The sequence below is a fragment of the Eptesicus fuscus genome, chromosome 1 (genome assembly GCF_027574615.1).
Source record: "Eptesicus fuscus isolate TK198812 chromosome 1, DD_ASM_mEF_20220401, whole genome shotgun sequence".
Classification (NCBI taxonomy): Eukaryota; Metazoa; Chordata; class Mammalia; order Chiroptera; family Vespertilionidae; genus Eptesicus; species Eptesicus fuscus.
In genome coordinates, this window is record NC_072473.1 from 122,715,592 (window position 1) to 122,734,065 (window position 18,474).

The window sequence follows — 18,474 nt, forward strand, 5'->3', positions numbered from 1 at the left end:
AGCTCTTGCTCCATAAATTATGTGTATTTTCATTTGGCTCCTTACTAAGGAAGCTTCCCTCTTGTTTTTCTTTCTTTTTTTTTTTTAAGTCATCTGAGTTACAGCTTGAGGGCCTGTGCCAGCTTTGTTTTAAAGTAAGACATCATAAACTTAAGTATCCAGACAAAAGGATTTTTTTATTCTCCACTAAAATTGGTCTTATTAGATTATAAGGTTTTGTTGTATACATTTCTGGCTTATCTGTACCTTCCTCCCCACTTCTTCCCTTAAAGGTTGTTACAGTTATTAACATCAAACCCAATACAACTGACTTCACTGGCAGCTGCCATTCTCAAACTGCTCTACTTAGGCTGAACGGCAGCAACATTAACTATCTTGACTTTGTCTTTGCTGTGGTGAGTAATAGATTTTTCTAAAATTAGACTTATTCTCTCAGAAAGACATCTGAAAGTATAAATAGGTGTGTGTGTGTGTGTGTGTGTGTGTGTGTGTGTATGTGTGTATGTGTGTGTGTGGGGGAGATATTTAGCTCTATTTTCCATTTCAACACTACTTAATTATAGAGTGTAGTCCATTGATTCCTGTTAATCCCTCAGGGTCACCTCAATGGTCTGTGGCTGGACTCTTACATTGTTCACCAATTGTGGCTATTCTGCATTTATATAGATCTTAGGGTAGGAGCATGAATTAACCCACATCAGAAAAATTGTCTAGCCCAGCCAGTGTGGCTCAGTGTTTGAGTATCGACCTATGAACCAGGAGGTCACTGGTTCGATTCCTGGTCAGGACATATGCCCAGGTTGTGGGCTTGATCACAATAGGGGGCATGCAGGAGGTAGCTGATCAATGATTCTCTCTCATAATTAATGTTTCTATCTCTCTTCCTCTCTGAAATCAATAAAAATATATTTAAAAAAACAACTGTCTAATCTCGCCATATATAAAAAGTATATATACATATGTATGTGTATGTGTGTGTATATATATATATATGTACATGTATACTTATAATTATCTATGTATATAAAAGCCTAAGTACCCTTAGGACAGACGACCAAACGACCGGCTGGTAGCAATGATTTGCACTGACCACCAGGGGGCAGATGCTCAATGCAGGAGCTGCCCCCTGGTGGTCAGTGTGCTCCCACAGCCAACCTCCCATGGCTGGCCAACCTCCTGTGGTCCCTCCCCCTGGCCGGTGGCCCGATCGGCCTGATCAGGACTGGGCGAGATGGCCCTGATTGGCCCTGATCGCCAGGCAGACTGAGGGACCCCACCCATGCACAAATTCATGCACTGGGCCGCTAGTGTGTGTGTGTGTGTGTGTGTGTGTGTGTGTGTATGTGTATGTGTATATATATATATGTATATATATATATATATGATAAAGTAATATCCATACTACTTTATAATTGGTTAGAAAACTCTCATGTTTGTGTACTATAATATTTTAGGCATTTTGGAAGCTATACTGTTTGTAATAGTACCAGTAATAACAGCTACATTTATTGAGTAATTGATATCTATAAGGCTCTGTATAAGTACTTTACATGCATTAATTCATTAAATCAAGACAGTTTATAATGGCAGCATTCAGGTTTTTGTTCATATTTGTATCAAGGGCTGAACCTTAAACAGAAAGTTCCAAGTTACACACATTCTCTACTTCTTGCTAGCATAAATGAATCATCAGGAACCTTTATTTTCACCTTTTCCGAAGCAATTATTATCCCCACAATTTTTGGAGGGGGGTGTGTGTATCTAAGGGATGGGAAAATAGCCTCGACGTCTGATATAGAAAAAATTAGTCTGTTACTATTTGTTTTATATCTGAACTTGGTTTATTGAATCTAAAACCTTTTTTTCTCTATGGAATATAATGCCAAGAAATTTAGGATTATATTAGACAATTACAATTTAGAAAGGTTTACAAAAATCTTCCCTTTTCTAACATTCAAATTATTCCTCTGTTATACTACATATGTGATCAGTGAATTACTATTGAAACCATTTAGTTACACTTGTCCTTTTCAGTGTGGTAAGAGCAGGCCTCCCTAGACACATCCTCTTTTAATTTTATAAATATATTTCTATTGATTTCAGAGTGAGGAAGGGAGAGGGAGAGAGAGATAGAGATAGAAACATCAATGATGAGAGAGAATTGTTGATTGGCTGCCTCCTGCATGCCCCACACTGGGGATCGAGCCTGAAACTCAGGCATGTACCCTGATCTGGAATCAAACCATGACCTCCTGGTTCATGGGTCTACACTCAGCCACTGAGCCACACCAGCCAGGTGACACATTATCTTTTAAAGTTGCATGGTGATTATACTATAGTCACTAAGAATGAGGAAATTCATATTTTAGGTTTATTCCCTTTTGAGTGATTGAGTTTGATCTTTCTATATATGGTAAGGTCCTATATATGGTAAAAGGACCATGGTTTCTTCTGACTCTCATGGGAAAATATTTAATAATTACAATATTTAATTTGCCTAGCAGACTATTTTAAAGTGCAATCCAGAATAGTTGTATTTTAACCATGCTACAGGCACCTTGAAAATTCAGGAAACACCTGTAATGTCACTAAAGTTCAGTGGGGCCCATCTCACCTTCATGATAGACGCTTTCAAAGGAGAATTTATTGAATTCCAGTGTATTATTTGCAGGATGCTATGGTGGGATACAAAGAAGGCATATATTCTTAAGGTGCCCACAATTTAGTGGTAAAGATAGAAATGGACAAATAATTATTGTTTCGTGGGAGGCCTTGAATGCCATGCTGAGACTTTTGAACTTGGTTCTGTGGGCAATAGAGTACTGTAGAAGGTACATACAAAGTGAGATGAGTGTTAGACCAGACGAAAAGACAAGGTGCTATGGGAGTACAGAGGCTAGAGTGGTTAATTCTGGCTGTTGGTGAGTCAGGAAAGCTTAATGGAATAGATGACATTTGAGCTGGACCTTCAAGGATGGGTCATATTTGTACACAAGGGGAGTGAGTACAAAAGTACAGGTTATCTCTGGATAAAGTAACCCAGTCAAGGGCATGTAGCATGTTTAGTAAAAGATAAATATGGAAGAGTCGTTGGGACAAATTGTGGTGAGCCTTGAATGCTGAGCCAGGACATAGCCTAAGCAGAGGAGAGATGTAAGGAGGTCGTCAAGTATTCCTTTATGCTTCCTTCTGAAATTTCTGAGTCTGTCCCCTTGTTTTCATTCCCTACTGCTTTTGCCCTGATTCCAGTTTCCATTACTTCATACCTGGACTATTCAGTCTCCTTAATTAATCCCTCTTTTTCCTCCCCTCCCTCAATGTTCTGCATCAGCTAATCTTCTTGAAGTACATCTCTTCCTCAGAAACCTTCAGTGGTTCTGTTTTGCCAGTAAGATAACATCTAAATTCCTGGCAAGATAGTTCTAGCCTCCCTCCCCAAAACTGTGCAATGTAACCTGCAATCCAGCTTTGTTTCCTTCATTCCCTCTTCATGAATCTCATGCTTTCCTCACCTTGTTTTCTGTACACAATCCAGTGAGGTAGGAGATAGGTAGTAATCCGCACATAGGCTCTGCAGCCAGACTTCCTGGATTCAAATCCCAGCACACTGACTACTAACCATATAGCCTCTGGGAAAGTTACTTAACATCTCTTCACTTTGATTATCCCATCTCAAAATGAGGTGGTGTAATTATTCAATGAAGCTTCATATGTAAAGTTTTAAGAACAGTGCTTGGCACTTAGTAAGTTCTCAGATGCTAGTATACTTGTGTTTACACTTATTTTTTTTAAATATATTTTTATTGATTTCAAAGAGGAAGGGAGAGGGAGAGATAGAAACATCAATGATGAGACAGAATCACTGATCGGCTGCCTCCTGCATGCCCCTCACTGGGGACTGAGCCCACAACCTGAGCATGTGCTGTTGACCAAAGTCAAACCCGGGACCCTTCAGTCCCCAGACTGACGCTCTATCCACTGAGCCACACCAGCTAGGGCATGATTGCACTTATTTTCTACCTTTACTCATGTTGTTGCCTTCTTGAATACCCTTTTCTGTTTCTTTTCTAATTGAATCCTACCCAATTCAAATGGCCCATCCCTAAGCTTGCATTACTTTTGCTCCTCCCTTAGTTGGAAGTAATTTTTCTCCTTTTTATTTTCATAACTTAATCACTTTCTTTTTGTAATATGCTCATTTATATACAGTATATATATGAATTTAGGTCTGTTAATTGTTTAATATCTGAACTTGGTTTCTTGAACCTAAAACCTTTTTTCTCTATGGAATATATGCTGAATAATTGAGGGTTATATCCTATCTAATAAAAAAGTAATATGCAAATTGACCGTCACTCCAACACACAAAATGGTCGCCCCCATGTGGACACAAGATGGCTGCCACAAGATGGCCTGTAGGGGAGGGCAGTTAGGGGTGACCAGGCCAGCAGAGGAGGGCAGTTGGAGGCGACCAGGCCTGTAGGGGAGGGCAGTTGGGGAGGATCAGGTCTGCAGGGGAGGGCAGTTGGGGGTGACCAGGCCAGCAGGGGAGGGATGTTGGGGGTGACCAGGCCAGCAGAGGAGGACAGCTGGGGGGGATCAGGGGAAGGCAGTTGGGGCCGACCAGGCTGGCAGGGGAGGGCAGTTAGGGGTGACTAGGATGGCAAGGGAGGGCAGTTAGGGGTTACCAGGCCAGCAGGAGAGGGCAGTTGGGGGCACCCAGGCTGGCAGGGGAGGGCAATTAGGGGTGACCAGGCCAGCTGGGGAGGGCAGTTATGGGCAATCGGGCCAGCAGGGGAGCAGTTAGGTGTCAATCAGGCTGGCAGGGGAGTGATTAAGGGGTGATCAGGCTGGCAGGCTTAAGTGGTTAGGGACAATCAGGCAGGCAGGCGAGTGGTTGGGAGCCAGCAGTCCCAGATTGTGAGAGGGATGTCCAACTTCCCGTTTAGGCCCGATCGGGATCCCTCAAGGGGTCCCAGATTGGAGAGGGTGCAGGCTGGGCTGAGGGACACCCCCTAGCCCCATGCATGAATTTCATGCACCAGGCCTCTAGTCTAATTATGTTTTAGAAAGGTTTACAAAAAAAATATTTCCTTTTCTAATATTCAAATCATTCCTCTGTTATAGTACATATATGACCAGTGAATATAAATTAAATTCCAAGACTCACTGAAACATTCCAAGACCCCCAGGGGATGTTTAAAACCACAGATAGTACCACACCCTGTATATACTGTGTTTTCTACTATGCATGCATACTGATGATAAATTTAATTTATAAATTTGCCACAGTAAGAGAGTAACAATAAATAATAAAATAGAACAATTAGAACAATATACTGTAATACAAGTTATGTGAATTTGGTTTCTCTCTCTACAAATATCTGGAATTTTCCAATTAAGATTTGTGTACTGTGGTTGACCATGAACAACTAAAATCATGGAAAGTGAAACTGCAGAAAGCAATTCTGGATAATGGGGGACTACTGTATTTATCTTCCCTGGCAGATTGCAAACGGGGGTTGGAGGGCACAGGATTCAAATCTGGTTCATTTTGCTAGCTCCCTGGAGCACTTCAATATGTTACCTTGTACATACTAAGCACTGACATAATTGGAATGACTGACTAATCAGATGAGTGCTTCAGAAAAATAATAGCAGAGAAGGAAAGCTTGAGCTTGAGAGGCTGAAAGGCAGAGAGCTCAGTTAGAGGCAATTATGATCCAAGCTAGAGGTGGGGAGGGCTTAGCAAGTGACAGGAGGAATAAAATGGAGGAAATTAATTGTGGAGTGTCTGAGAACCATATACTATATCTCTGGTCCAAAAATTGGAAACAAAATGCAGAGGGAAAGGGTTTCTGTCCTGTTTTGTATTCTCTACTTAGTTACAATTTATTCTAATATTAAATTCCAATACCCACTGAAACATTCCAAGACCCCCAGGGGATTACAGCTCTGCTGAGCACAGCAATTAGACCTGTAGAATACTTTCTGTTGAATAAAGGTCTAATTCATAGTTTTATCTTTTGGGTAATGGTATTAGATTGCTTTTATTCTGTAGAAAGTAACTACCTGTAAAATTATTTGCAGTGTAATATTAGTTCCAGCCTGTATATATAGTCAGCTGTAATAGAGATGAGCTCTGTAAATTCTCTGATATGAAACAGTCCTTATAATGTGTTGATTAACTGCAAACTCATTTTTTTAAATAGAAAAATGAAAACCGATTCTATCTGAAGGAAGTGAATGTCAGCATGTATTTGGTTAATGGCTCTGGTAAGCAAAATATTGGCCTCGGGGTAAAGAGTGTGTGTGACACTGAAGGAATAGAAACCATAATTGTCTTGTTACCAAATAGTGCCTTATCCAGTGGGACAGATTTTGTGTGAAAAATCATACTTTGACTACAACTTAAAATCAGTAACTTAGCACTATAGTAGTCTATCTTTTGCAGTATACCATATTTTCAAATCATGGTGGGTAATAGTTAAGGATGTAACTGATTTTTAGACTATAGAAACATCTATAGAAAAAGCAGGGAACAGTGACAGATAATGACTAGAATTAGTGAGTTGATTATATTGTAAGGTACAAAACGTTGAATCATTGTATTGTACACATGAAACTAATATAATATTGTATACCAACTATACTTAAATTTAGAAAAAAGGGGAGATAGGGAACCTAGTGATGGGAAGAATTGCTTTTTTTAGGTAGACCTTGTATCCCAAGCTCTTATACTTCACTGAAAAATCCTGAGGACAGTCTCACTTTTTATGTTAATAGCATAAGAAGTTACTAACATTTTTTTTCTTTAAAGTTTTCAGCATTGCAAATAACAATCTTAGCTACTGGGATGCCCCCCTGGGAAGTTCTTATATGTGCAACAAAGAGCAGACGGTTTCAGTGTCTGGAGCATTTCAGATAAATACCTTTTATCTAAGGGTTCAGCCTTTCAATGTGATAGAAGGAAAGTATTCTACAGGTAAGAGTCAAACCAGTTTTATTAATAATTGATAGTCTTATGTTGATTTTTCCTTTGAGTCATGGAAACTTAAGCATTGAACTAGAGAAATATAAACTCCCCTCTCGACTCCATTGTAGAGTTCTCAAAGCCTTGAGTAAGTTGTATCACTCTATATTTGGCTCATCATTTTGCTCAACGTAGATTTTCGTGTGATCTGAAAACCATTTGCAACCAACTTCTTAAAGCTAAAAGCTTCACATGAGCTTTACTTAAGGTGGGGACGCTTCCCCCAGGTTTTAGTTTGTGAGAAGGATGGCACTTGGCAGCAGCTTTGAGCATCTGGCATCTGCCTTGGGGCCATCTACTAGCTGGAAACATTTTCATACTTGAATAAAAGCAGTTTGGTCAGATTTTGTTGAGACAAAAGATTGTGGTAGCAAAGCCTCAAATATCAGGAACTATGCTTTGGCCAGCCAGAATGATCTGGAGAATTTAAAAAGCATGTGCCAGTGTGAATGAGCCTTTTTGAAGATCTTCTCAGTCCTTATGATAGTGTTTATCAGATTTTTAATGAAACCTTTGTAAGCGGCTCATTACAGTGTTTATATGAGTATGAAAGATGCATTTGGCATTACAAGATTAAAATTTGCATGAAGGAAAAAGTACATAAAATTCCTTAATTGACTTGACCTTTTAAACCATTTACTTAAAATTGTTGGTTTGTGGATTTCAGCTCTGCTGAGCACAGCTATCCAGTCACTCACAGCATTTTTAACAATTAATTCCATGGTTTAGAACAGGAGTGGGGAACATTCAGCCCGTGGGCCGTATAAGGCCCACTAAATCATTTGGTCTGGCCCTGCCAAGGCATTAGGGTGAATTAAATAAATGTTTTACCAAATATAGTAGGCTCATTTTTAAGTTGATAATTTTGTATGGCCCACGGATGTTATAAATATCCATCTGGCCCTTGGCAGAAAAAAGGTTCCCCACCCCTGGTTTAGAAAGAAATGTAGAAGCTGTGTTTAAAAATCAATATGCTTTGAGCCATTCAGCTACTTTTGCAGTAGTGCTGAATACCTAGCCTGACTTGGTTAGGTCACAGTAAATTGGGTTCTTCACCCTACTACCATTCTTGTGACAAGAGAGGTTAATCACACTTTAAAATTTTTAAAAACATTTATTTTCCCTTTTGTTTGTTTTTCTTTTTTACTTCAATTATTTTGATCCTTTAATAATTTTCTTCTTGAGTCTTTATCTAGCTCCTCTACATTATTACCTTAATTTTAGGTCCAGATTTGTGTTAGAATTTAAAATTATTTGCAGTATAATATCAGCTCAAGCCTGTATATCTAGTCAGCTGTAATAGAGATGAGCTCTATAAATTCTCTAATTTGAAACTTTGCTTTTTATGTACATAGAATTTAAAATGTCACCCAAAGGAGTATACAACATTTAATATAAGGGTAGGCAAAATAGGTCTATACTATGAGTACACGAAACAGTTTATTCTTGTATTATTATTTTGTATTTTTCCATATGAACAACTTTAATCTGATTTTGCCAATTCCTGTGTTGATAATAAATACATCACCAATTTGTTGGGCTATGCTTTTGACTGTGGGTGCCTATAAATACAATGCACTGGTAATACTTGACTATATAGGAGAAAGAAATAGACTTGTAGTAAGGTAAAAGAGTGTTGATTGGATTTTACTGGATCAGACTACTCCCTAGGAATAGAAAAAATATTCTATGGACTGCCAATCCTGACCAGATTGATAAATGTATGATAAGCGTAACAGACACACTCAAAGTAGTAAAAGGTCCCAGTTTCTTGACTTTTGCAGCCACTAAAATCATGTACTCTAAGTCAGGGATCTGTATACTTTTCTATAAAGGCCCAGACAGTAAATGTTTAAGTTTTGAAGGCCATATGGTCTTTCTCACAACTAGGCAGCTCTGCTATTGTAGCATGAGAACAGCCACAGGCAATAACCAAATGAGTGTGCCTGTATTCCAATAAAACTTTATTTGTGGATACTGAAATTTGAATTTCATGTAATTCTCATGTCTCAAAATATTCTTTTTTGTTTCTTTTAAACTATTTAAAAATGTTTAAAAGCCATTTTTAGCTCTTGGGCCAAATTGGGCCCATGGCCTAGTTTGCCGTTCTCTGTCTAAAGGATTCCAGAGCTAGTCTGGCCATCCTAATCCCATGATTAAACCATCCTGATCTGGTCCCAGTCTCCCAAAAGATATTCACTCTACCACCAAGAGGCTCATCTGGCCATGTAAAATGGGCTAGATTAGCTTGCTTCATTTAAAATAAAGTAATACTCCTGTTTTGGAAAGGATTTTGCATATAAATAAAGAAACATGTACTCATGTATGCATTTACTCATAAATTCGAATATATATGTATTCATATATATTAATATATGTACAAACATACGAATGAAAGAACAAATGAGTTTTAGGATTTTAATTCTAGAGCAATCTATAATATTCTGTAGCTTTATCTTTAAAATATTCCTGTCTTAATTACTTAAAGTTGAACTTGTAAGAGCACTTCTGACTTTTGAATCAACATCTTTTACTTTTGGACATTCTTTTTTTTTATTATACTCATTATTTGTTACACACTTTTTCTCACCTACAGCCCAGGAGTGTTCGCTGGATGATGACACCATTCTAATACCAATTATAGTTGGTGCTGGTCTTTCAGGCTTGATTATCGTTATAGTGATTGCTTACCTAATTGGCAGAAGAAAAAGTTATGCTGGATATCAGACTCTGTAACACTAATGCATATGTGATCTCTGTTCCAAAGTAATAAAGCAAGTACAAGTTCCAACATGCAATACTATTCAATTTAAGGTATATTTACTTTAGTTCTGATCTTAGAACCAGTGGTATGGGGGGTTTTGTACTTAAATAAATATAAACACCCCCAAACTATAAACTACAAATTGGTCATGTGAATTTGGTTTTCCTAACCAAGGCATTAAATCTGTTGTTTCTACAGCCAAAGGCATGTGCAAAATCACCTGGATTATAGGTTCTATTTTATTGGCTTCAATTAGTGTTTCAGTGTTTTTACTTTAGTCATTCTGACTAGAAATATACAGTTTAGGAAAAACAGGTTTTAAAAGAGATTTGTTTTCTTGCATGTGATTGAATTGAGACAGTACATTCTACAGTGGATTTGTACTTGCTCCTTTTGCATTTTTTTCTGTGATTTTGTTTGCAGGTTAACTTAGCTGCATTTGACCTAATAGATATGCCAGTAGATTTAACAGTCTAATATTATGTTCTTAGCAATGACTGCTTTCCTAATGCTTTTTGAATACATTTGTATTTAATGTGGCTGTAATGACAAAAGATGCAAAGCTTTTGAAATTTTAGAATAGGTGTTAAGTTTATTGTTTAATCCCTTCTGAAAAAAAAAAAAAACCCTGAATATTTCAATCTTTTAAATTGCAAGATACAAGACTATTCCCGCTGGGCATTTTAATTTTCTAGGTGCTTTAGAGATAATTGCTAGGCAGTGCCAATTTCGGGCCTTTGCCATTTTACCTGTAAATTGGTCTCTACCTGCAGAGCTAAAGTTAATGTAGACTTCTCTTTAGACTTCCAGTATCCTTGATGGTAGTAATATCTTTTATTCCATTTTTATCTTTTCTTTTCCTTAAAGAAGAAATGCCAGAATGTCCTAGAACCTAGATAAAGAAGGACACTTACACCTATAAAGTAACTTGCACCTAACCCAAAAGTCTCGGTCCTCTCCATTAAAATGTTGTTGTTGTTTTTAAAGAGTTGTTCTTTGTTTCCAGTTTACAGTGATTGCTACAACATTTACTAATTTGGCTTTCCTATTTAAATGGTTATATGATAATCAAAACTTACATTATTATTGTTCATTATGGTAGAATCATTATTAATTCATGTATTTTGTGTTCAGTTTTATCCTCTGGGGAGATGCACCAGTTGTCCATCTGCCATGAACCACCTAATGTTTATATGAGAAAGCAAAACATTTCAGCTTCATAGTTAACATATCAAGTCTTTCTTGCTGTTTCTAGGTGTTTTTTATTGGAATGGCTGAGCAAATACTTAGAAATTGTTAATATACAGCCATATACCAAAGGTGCCTGAGGTTTTTTTTTGGGGGGGGGGGTAGGAGATTGTATACCCCTGTTCACTGGAAAATGAGATATCTGGGTTCCGAAGTATTATTGATGTTGAATTAATTTGGTAGTATAACTAAAAACACATGCACAAACACACACAAGCAATTGCCTGTTAGCATGTATATATCTATAACTATCTTTCGAGTTATATTGGAGTGCTGAATATTTTTTCCCAATTAAATTTGCTCTCTGTTTAGAGTAGCCTGAAATTCTTACTGGCTTAGAATCAGATTCCTGTTCAACCCCTCTCTTAAAGCTACAATGAGCTGCATTGTCAGCTTAAGGCACTTATAAAAGACAAAATATAGATCTGATTTTTAAAAATATTTTTTATTTAAATAGTATGTTAGTGTAAGATTGTTAACCTTAAAAGAATGGATAATGCTTATAAGAACAGAGGTCTTAGATGTTTCTAATGAGTCAAAACAAAGCAGCTTTTTTTAAAAAAGAGATTAAAGCGTAAGTGGGTGGCACTGGCTTAATGCTGTTAATGTTTCTAAAAGTTTCTACATTTAATTATATATCTGGTTCATATGAAAATCTCTCATTAACACTGTTTTCTAGAAAATCTGACTTCATTGAATATTTTTGTATCTTACGTGGGCCAGTTTATATATGGTTTATTTCCTACAGCCACATGCTCTTTGTACCTTTTGTAGTTTCATTTGCTTTACTGGGTTTACACCTTGATGGTCTAACACTCTAGATGGTTCTGAGTGTTTTTCATGTGTTAGCATTTATATAAAGAAACTGGTCCATGTAAATACTTCTCATGTTTTTCTTTCAAATGTTTAAGCCACTAGTTGATGTATGGTATTTCTCTAGATATTTGCTTGTCCATTTGCTCAACATATTGCTTCTAAAACAAACAATAAAGGTTATTTTATTTCTTAAGGAAATTTGCTCACATTATTTCCCATTGGTTGAAGTCAAGATTTTGTATATCACATAATGGCAATTTCCTCCAAAAGGAAAAACTTTACAAATGCTTAGAAATAGAACTAAATTGTTTCCAAAATGTTCTGTTGTGTTATTACTATCTGGAAGAGTGGTCCAATACATGGGTCTGTACTGATGCTGGGCTGGCTACAGTATAAGAATCACCTGGGAAACTTGTTATAAAAATTCAAGTTCCAGGCACCATTCCTAGAGTATTTAATATTTAATTTAGCAGGTCTGGGATAAGGTGTGCGTGCGTGTGTAAGCTCCTCAGCCAGACCTGGTGTGTAGCCTGTTGTGGAACCAGCAATCAAGAATATTCATTTAAGCCATAGCTGGTTTGGCACAGTGGATAGAGCGTTGGCCTGCAGACTGAAGGGTTCCAGGCTCGATTCTGGTCAAGGGCATGTACCTTGGTTACAGGCTTGATTCCCCAGCCCTGGTCAGGGTGTGTGCGGGAGGCAACCAATTGATGTGTCTCTTTCACATCGATTATTCTCTCTGTCTTTCCCCCTTCCTTCCACTCTCTCTAAAAATCAATGGAAAAAATATCCTCGAGTGAGGATTAACAACAACAACAAAAGAATATTTATTTAATAGTGAAAAGCATCAGAGTATCTTGTGCATTTTTCTCAACTCCTAAAACGAGGCTGATATTTCATACCTATACATAGCAGCTATGCATTGCAGCCATATAATCCCAACTATTGATCTGAACCAAAATAGGATTGTGTGCAATCTCTCACTCTAAAATATTTGAACCTTAGTATATCACACACAAAAAAATTTAGCAATCTGGCTCATAACTTTCCTCTGGATTACCCAGTTAAGCCATGTGACTGCCAGTTAATCATCACAGCTCCCACCTTTGCTATTAGCTTCCATGTCACTTTGGCCAAGCTGTTTAACTTCTGGGGTCTCTTAAAGCTGAGGGCTTTATTTCTCTATTTCTTTTGAGTGGTAGTTTTCCATTTCAGTGAAGATTTGAGTATATTTACCAGTAGAAGGAATCTGATAAGAAGCTCCTTATTATGTATCAAGAACATAACTTTACATACAGTGTAAAATTCACCTTCTTTTAAAATTTTTTAAAAATATATTTTATTGATTTTTTACAGAGAGGAAGAGAGAGGGATAGAGAGTTAGAAACATCGATGAGAGAGAAACATTGATTAGCTGCCTCTTGCACACCCCCTATTGGGGATGTGCCCGCAACCAAGGTACATGCCCTTGACCGGAATCGAACCTGGGACCCTTCAGTCCGCAGACCGACGCTCTATCCACTGAGCCAAACCGGTTTCGGCAAAATTCACCTTCTTGTTTCTTTTTTAGGAGGAATTCTTATAAGACACACATATTTTTTAAGATTATAGCATTTCATCTCTGTTTAGGTAGATAATGTTAAATTGGCTTGGGCTCATCTCTCTCCCACCCGCTTCCTTATCTATTACCTTGGTAGCTAACTTTCTGCATCAAAATTGCCATATTTTGTTTTTGAAAGTAGTATAGACATATTTGGGTGATACTCAATAGTTTGAGGTCTCTTTTCAGATTCATGTGATATAGTTCAGTTTGGTTATACGTCTAAAAGATAGGTAATAAAAAAAGATGTCACATGAGAATGTAATTCCTAACACTGACTTTTACAAAGAGAAATTTGACACAATTGATTTTAAGAGGAGTTTTTGTTTTATATTTTAAAATAAATGTATATCTCAAAAAATGTGTATCTTAGATTTCCAACTCACACTGAATATTATTTTTGAAAGATTTCTGAACAGAAATTTGAAGATAACAGGTTTTTTTAATCTACAAGAAACTTTGTTGAAATTTCAATGCCCATGAATAGTTTATCTTTAAAAATCTTCACTGCTTCTCTGACTATTAAACTCTTCCAAAAATACACTTTTCCTTTTCCCCAAAATATTTTCAGTACCGTCTCAAGTGTACATTAGGCAAATAGATCAGTTCAAAATGATTTATAGAGTGCTCGCTTCGGCAGCACATATATTAAAATTGGAACAAAATGACTTATAAAATGAGATTTTCTTTTCTTCAGGATGTGATCCTATTAAAATTCCTGTTTTACCAAAATATCTTCCCATTACTTAAAGAATCCTTAAAGGTTGGATGCACAAAATCATTATTTATTATAAATTAATACTTCACATGCTAATTGAGAGCATTTTAAATAAGTAACAACATCTAGAAAGATCTTTGTAAGAGTGGAATTGCCTTTTTGATCTACTTTGGGAATATGTCTTACATGAAAGCTTTATTAGCACTATTTATGAAAACTGTTTCAGTAGTAGGTCAAATACCCAATTTGGGAAAGATGACTATGAATCAATTGCCAGAATTAGAAATTAATCTACTAATGAATTTTTTAAAAACCCAAGTTATATTAAATTCAAGGCATAATACTATAAGGTGTATGTTACCTAATAGTTTATTTGCTGGGTGATAATTTGGGAAATTGAAGGGGAGGAGCTAACTGGGTGCTCTTAACAAACACCATGTATTTACAAGTCACATCTAGCAACCTCAGCTATCTGGATTTTTAACAGGACCAAGAAGCAGGTAAAAAAGATCATTGAGCTGGTAGCCACAGTTGATGTAATAAAGTCCATAAACTCCAGGACTGCATCTTGTTCCCAGTTATTGCCCCAGAGGCTAGCGTGGCACATTTCTTAAATACAAGCACAATCAGAATTGCCTTGCAGCCTGTTCATTCTTATTTTTGACACAAATTCTAATAAGTTTAATTAGCTGATTTGTACATCCTTGGTAGATTGCCAGCTAGGAGGAGATCTAGGGCATTAAGAGTCAAGGAAATGGAAAAATAGTAAGAAGTGGTGATTCAACATCCTAGCCTTCTTCCCTTTTTGCAAACGTATCTCTATCTGAACCACTTGTTCCTTCCTCTTCTCCAGTCTCAGTAAGTTTTCTTTTCCTGGTCAATGCTTCTGGAATCCCATTTCTTCTACCTCTTAGGAAACCTTGTACTATTCAGCATCTCCAACCTGTCAGATACTAATGGCCCTTTCCCTCATCCTATAAACACCTTGAAGATAATCTTTCTTGACCTTGTATCCCCCTTATAATTACCTCCCCACTGTCCTTTCTATTATTCTAAACTTCTTGAAAGGAGTATTGTGTGTTCCCCATCCCAAGTTCTTGATCTTCTACCAGTCATTCCTTGTTCACTCTTAAACCTGCAGCAATTTGACTTACAGCCCTCACCTTCCATATTGCTAGATCCAATTGCAATTTCTCAGACTTCTCGAATATTTCACACTATTCTCCCACACTACCCGAAACTGTTTCCTTCATTGACTTCTGTGACACTATTTTCTACCTGCCTTTTCTACTTTTTTTTCCTGCTCCTTGATCCCTCAAATAGTGGTATTCCCAAGGGCTTTGCCTCTGGTCCTCTTTTTACTACTTTCTGTCACTGAAAAATATCTTTGTGGTTTAACTACCACTTAGGTTCATCAACCACTTGACTCAGACACAGGTATTTTAAACTCAGCAGATCTAACACTGAACATCCCCATCTTGCATATATCCCTCTCTACCCTCCCCCATACACAAAATTTAAAAAATTAAACAACCCCCACACAAAAATAACTACAAACAAAACTGAAATGCATATATTCCTCCTGTATTCCCTATCATCATGAACTAGCAACGGCATCTACATAGTCACTCAAGCTGTGTGGAATTGGAATCCATTCAAATTATCTCCTCCTATCACATCTCTGACATCCATTTGGTCAGTTCTGTCTTCTAATCGGATCTCTAGCCTGTCCCTTATGCATTTCCACTTCGTTAACCCAGTTTAGGACCATATTATTGGACATCTGAACTCTAGCAATAGAGGTGCTTTCTAACTTAATAGTACCAATCTTCCATCTGCCATAACTTCCTGACTAAAATCCTGCTGCACTTTTTTTTGGCTGTCAGATAAAGCCCAAATGACTAGAGCATACAATGCCTTTGTGAGCTGGTCCTAGTACCCCTTTCCTGCTGCTTTTCCAGCCAAGAGTACCTCTTGATATGATGTTCTAGCTATGCCAACCTTTTTGCGTTTCTCCTGAAGTGCCATGTTTTCATACCTTCCTTATTTTTGTCTGTGCTGTTCCCTGTATCTGGAGTGCCTTTTCCTCATTACCTGCAGAGTTAATTCCTACTCTTCTTTTTAAAATTTATCTTTATTGTTGAAAGTATTACAGATGTCCCTCTTTCCCGCCCCCCATTGATCCCCTCTACCCATCCCCTGCCCCAGACCTTCACTCCCCTATTGTCTGTGTCCATGGGTTATGCATACAAGTTCTTTGGGTAATCTCTCCCCACCCACCCCTGCCTTCCATCTGAGACTCATCAGCCTGTTCCATACTTCTATGTCTCTGGATCTATTTTGTCCATCAGCTTATTTAAAAACAGCTCCAGTGTTACTTCTTTTTAAAGTATGTCTTGTGTAACAAGGCTGAGTTGAGCGTGCTTTGGAACACTTCCATGACACTTTGTGTGTTGCCTGCCTCTATTACAGCCCATTTTTAAATTACAATCACTGATTTTTTTTGTCTGATTCTCACACTGGACTGATCATCTTGAGACAGACAGTTATACCACCAGGGCTAGTTTGCATTTTTTCCCACTACTAAATGACTCCAGATTGCTATGCAGTGAGTTCTTGGGTCTGCATAGTATAGTTGTTCACTTGGTTCATTTCATTAATACTTCACAACCTGCAGTGTTCCACTGTGCTTCAACATCATAACAGCTTGCCTCTAAAGGCTCACAGCATGAACATCAAGGAAAGGCTAATTATGTTTATCCATTATCTTCTGTTTAAGAAATCTGGGAAGTATGTGATCGTTTTATATAACTTTCATCCAGAATGACTGCATTTTGGGGGTGCTTAAAAATGTGTGATTTTGTTATTTGGAAAATCACTTTTGTGGGACATCTTATTTGCTGGTAATGAATGCCAATGACTTGTTACTTTGGTGTAAACAAATATGTGTTGAGAAGTGCTGTCATTTTAACTTAAAATTTACAGATTTGAAGTTCTGTCACTTTCTGTCTCAATTTCCTTTCTCCACATCTAGCTCAAGACTGCAGTACAGATGAAGACAACTTCCTTGTGCCCATAGCAGTGGGAGCAGCATTGGCAGGAGTACTTATTCTAATGTTGCTGATTTACTTAATTGGTCTCAAGCACCATCACACTGGATATGAGCAGTTTTAGAACCTGCAATCTGATTGATTATATAAAAATACATGCACATAAGATTTTCTTGCCTCTTAATTTTGAAACAGTTTGCTCCTTAAAATTAATTATTAAATCAGTGCTAGCATTTTGAGATAAATCTTTATAAATAAAAAACTGTTATGTTTGATCAGCTTGAAATAAAAAATGTTTTTGCTGGTCCTGAATGTAAACTTGTTAAAAAGAACATTGGTGTGCAATGTTTTAAGATCTGTCTTAAGCTTTGGCCAAATTTTGATCCTAAAATGCCTTAAACTTGTTAACATGGTCATTATAAGAATAAAATATGTAGCTGTCTGTTAATAGAATTAATAAGTACTATTTCACTACTAGTATTCTGTTTCAGTGTATAAGAACTATACTGATTTAAAGTCATCACAGTGTCCTTGCATACAGTTCATTAAATATTGATGTGGCATGAATGTCCATCAGATATACTCAAACTTGCTTTTCAGTTGAATGTCCTCAGGGCCATCAGCATTTTTTAGGTTATGTGACTTTTTGTTGATTTCTTTGAGTCCAAGTTACAGATGAAGTCAGTTTCTCAGGCTTGTGACTTTTACCTTCTAGGTAAATAATAGAACCAAAAGGTCACAACAGAACTTAACCTGGCCTGAGAATTAGTTTTTTTTTTAATGTTTCCTTTTCCTCAATAGACACTGAAAAGATTCAAGCATATTTAATCACTTGCCTTTTTTTTCTTGTTATTCTTGTCTTTGGATGCCTGATTAGCATTGAAAGATAGAAATATTCTATGAACTAATTGGGACAGATTGTGTTGTGTTTCTGTACCTCATTTTGTTGATCTCTAGAGCATTAAAATCTATTTAGTGTTGTCATCAGACTGGTACTTATGAAATGTAAGCTAACAGCAATCTTAGAAGGGATGCAGTGAAGCATAGCAACTAGGCTCTTGCTTCTTCATGATTGCCCCTGGGGCACAGAACATAGATGGAGGGTAGAGAGAAACTGTTGGCATTATTAAAATGCTTCAATAGGGGCTAGATAATCCGCCCCTATTGAAGCATATTCCTTGTTACAAGTGCAGCACAGATATTGAATGTAAAAACAAGAAGGACTCTTAATCAATAGACTTGAGA

The 18,474-nt window shown here is 37.2% G+C and overlaps 1 protein-coding gene across 1 annotated transcript in view; it reads left to right on the forward strand.

Moving 5' to 3' along the window:
* LAMP2 (lysosomal associated membrane protein 2) overlaps nucleotides 1-18,209 on the forward strand; it is a 38,998-nt gene extending 20,789 nt beyond the window's left edge. The window contains 4 exon segments of the mRNA XM_008156116.3: nucleotides 273-395; nucleotides 6,213-6,276; nucleotides 6,821-6,985; nucleotides 17,214-18,209. Of these exon segments, the coding sequence (XP_008154338.2) occupies nucleotides 273-395; nucleotides 6,213-6,276; nucleotides 6,821-6,985; nucleotides 17,214-17,353 (492 nt within the window). The 3' untranslated portion in view covers nucleotides 17,354-18,209.
* The last annotated feature ends 265 nt before the right edge of the window (nucleotides 18,210-18,474 follow it).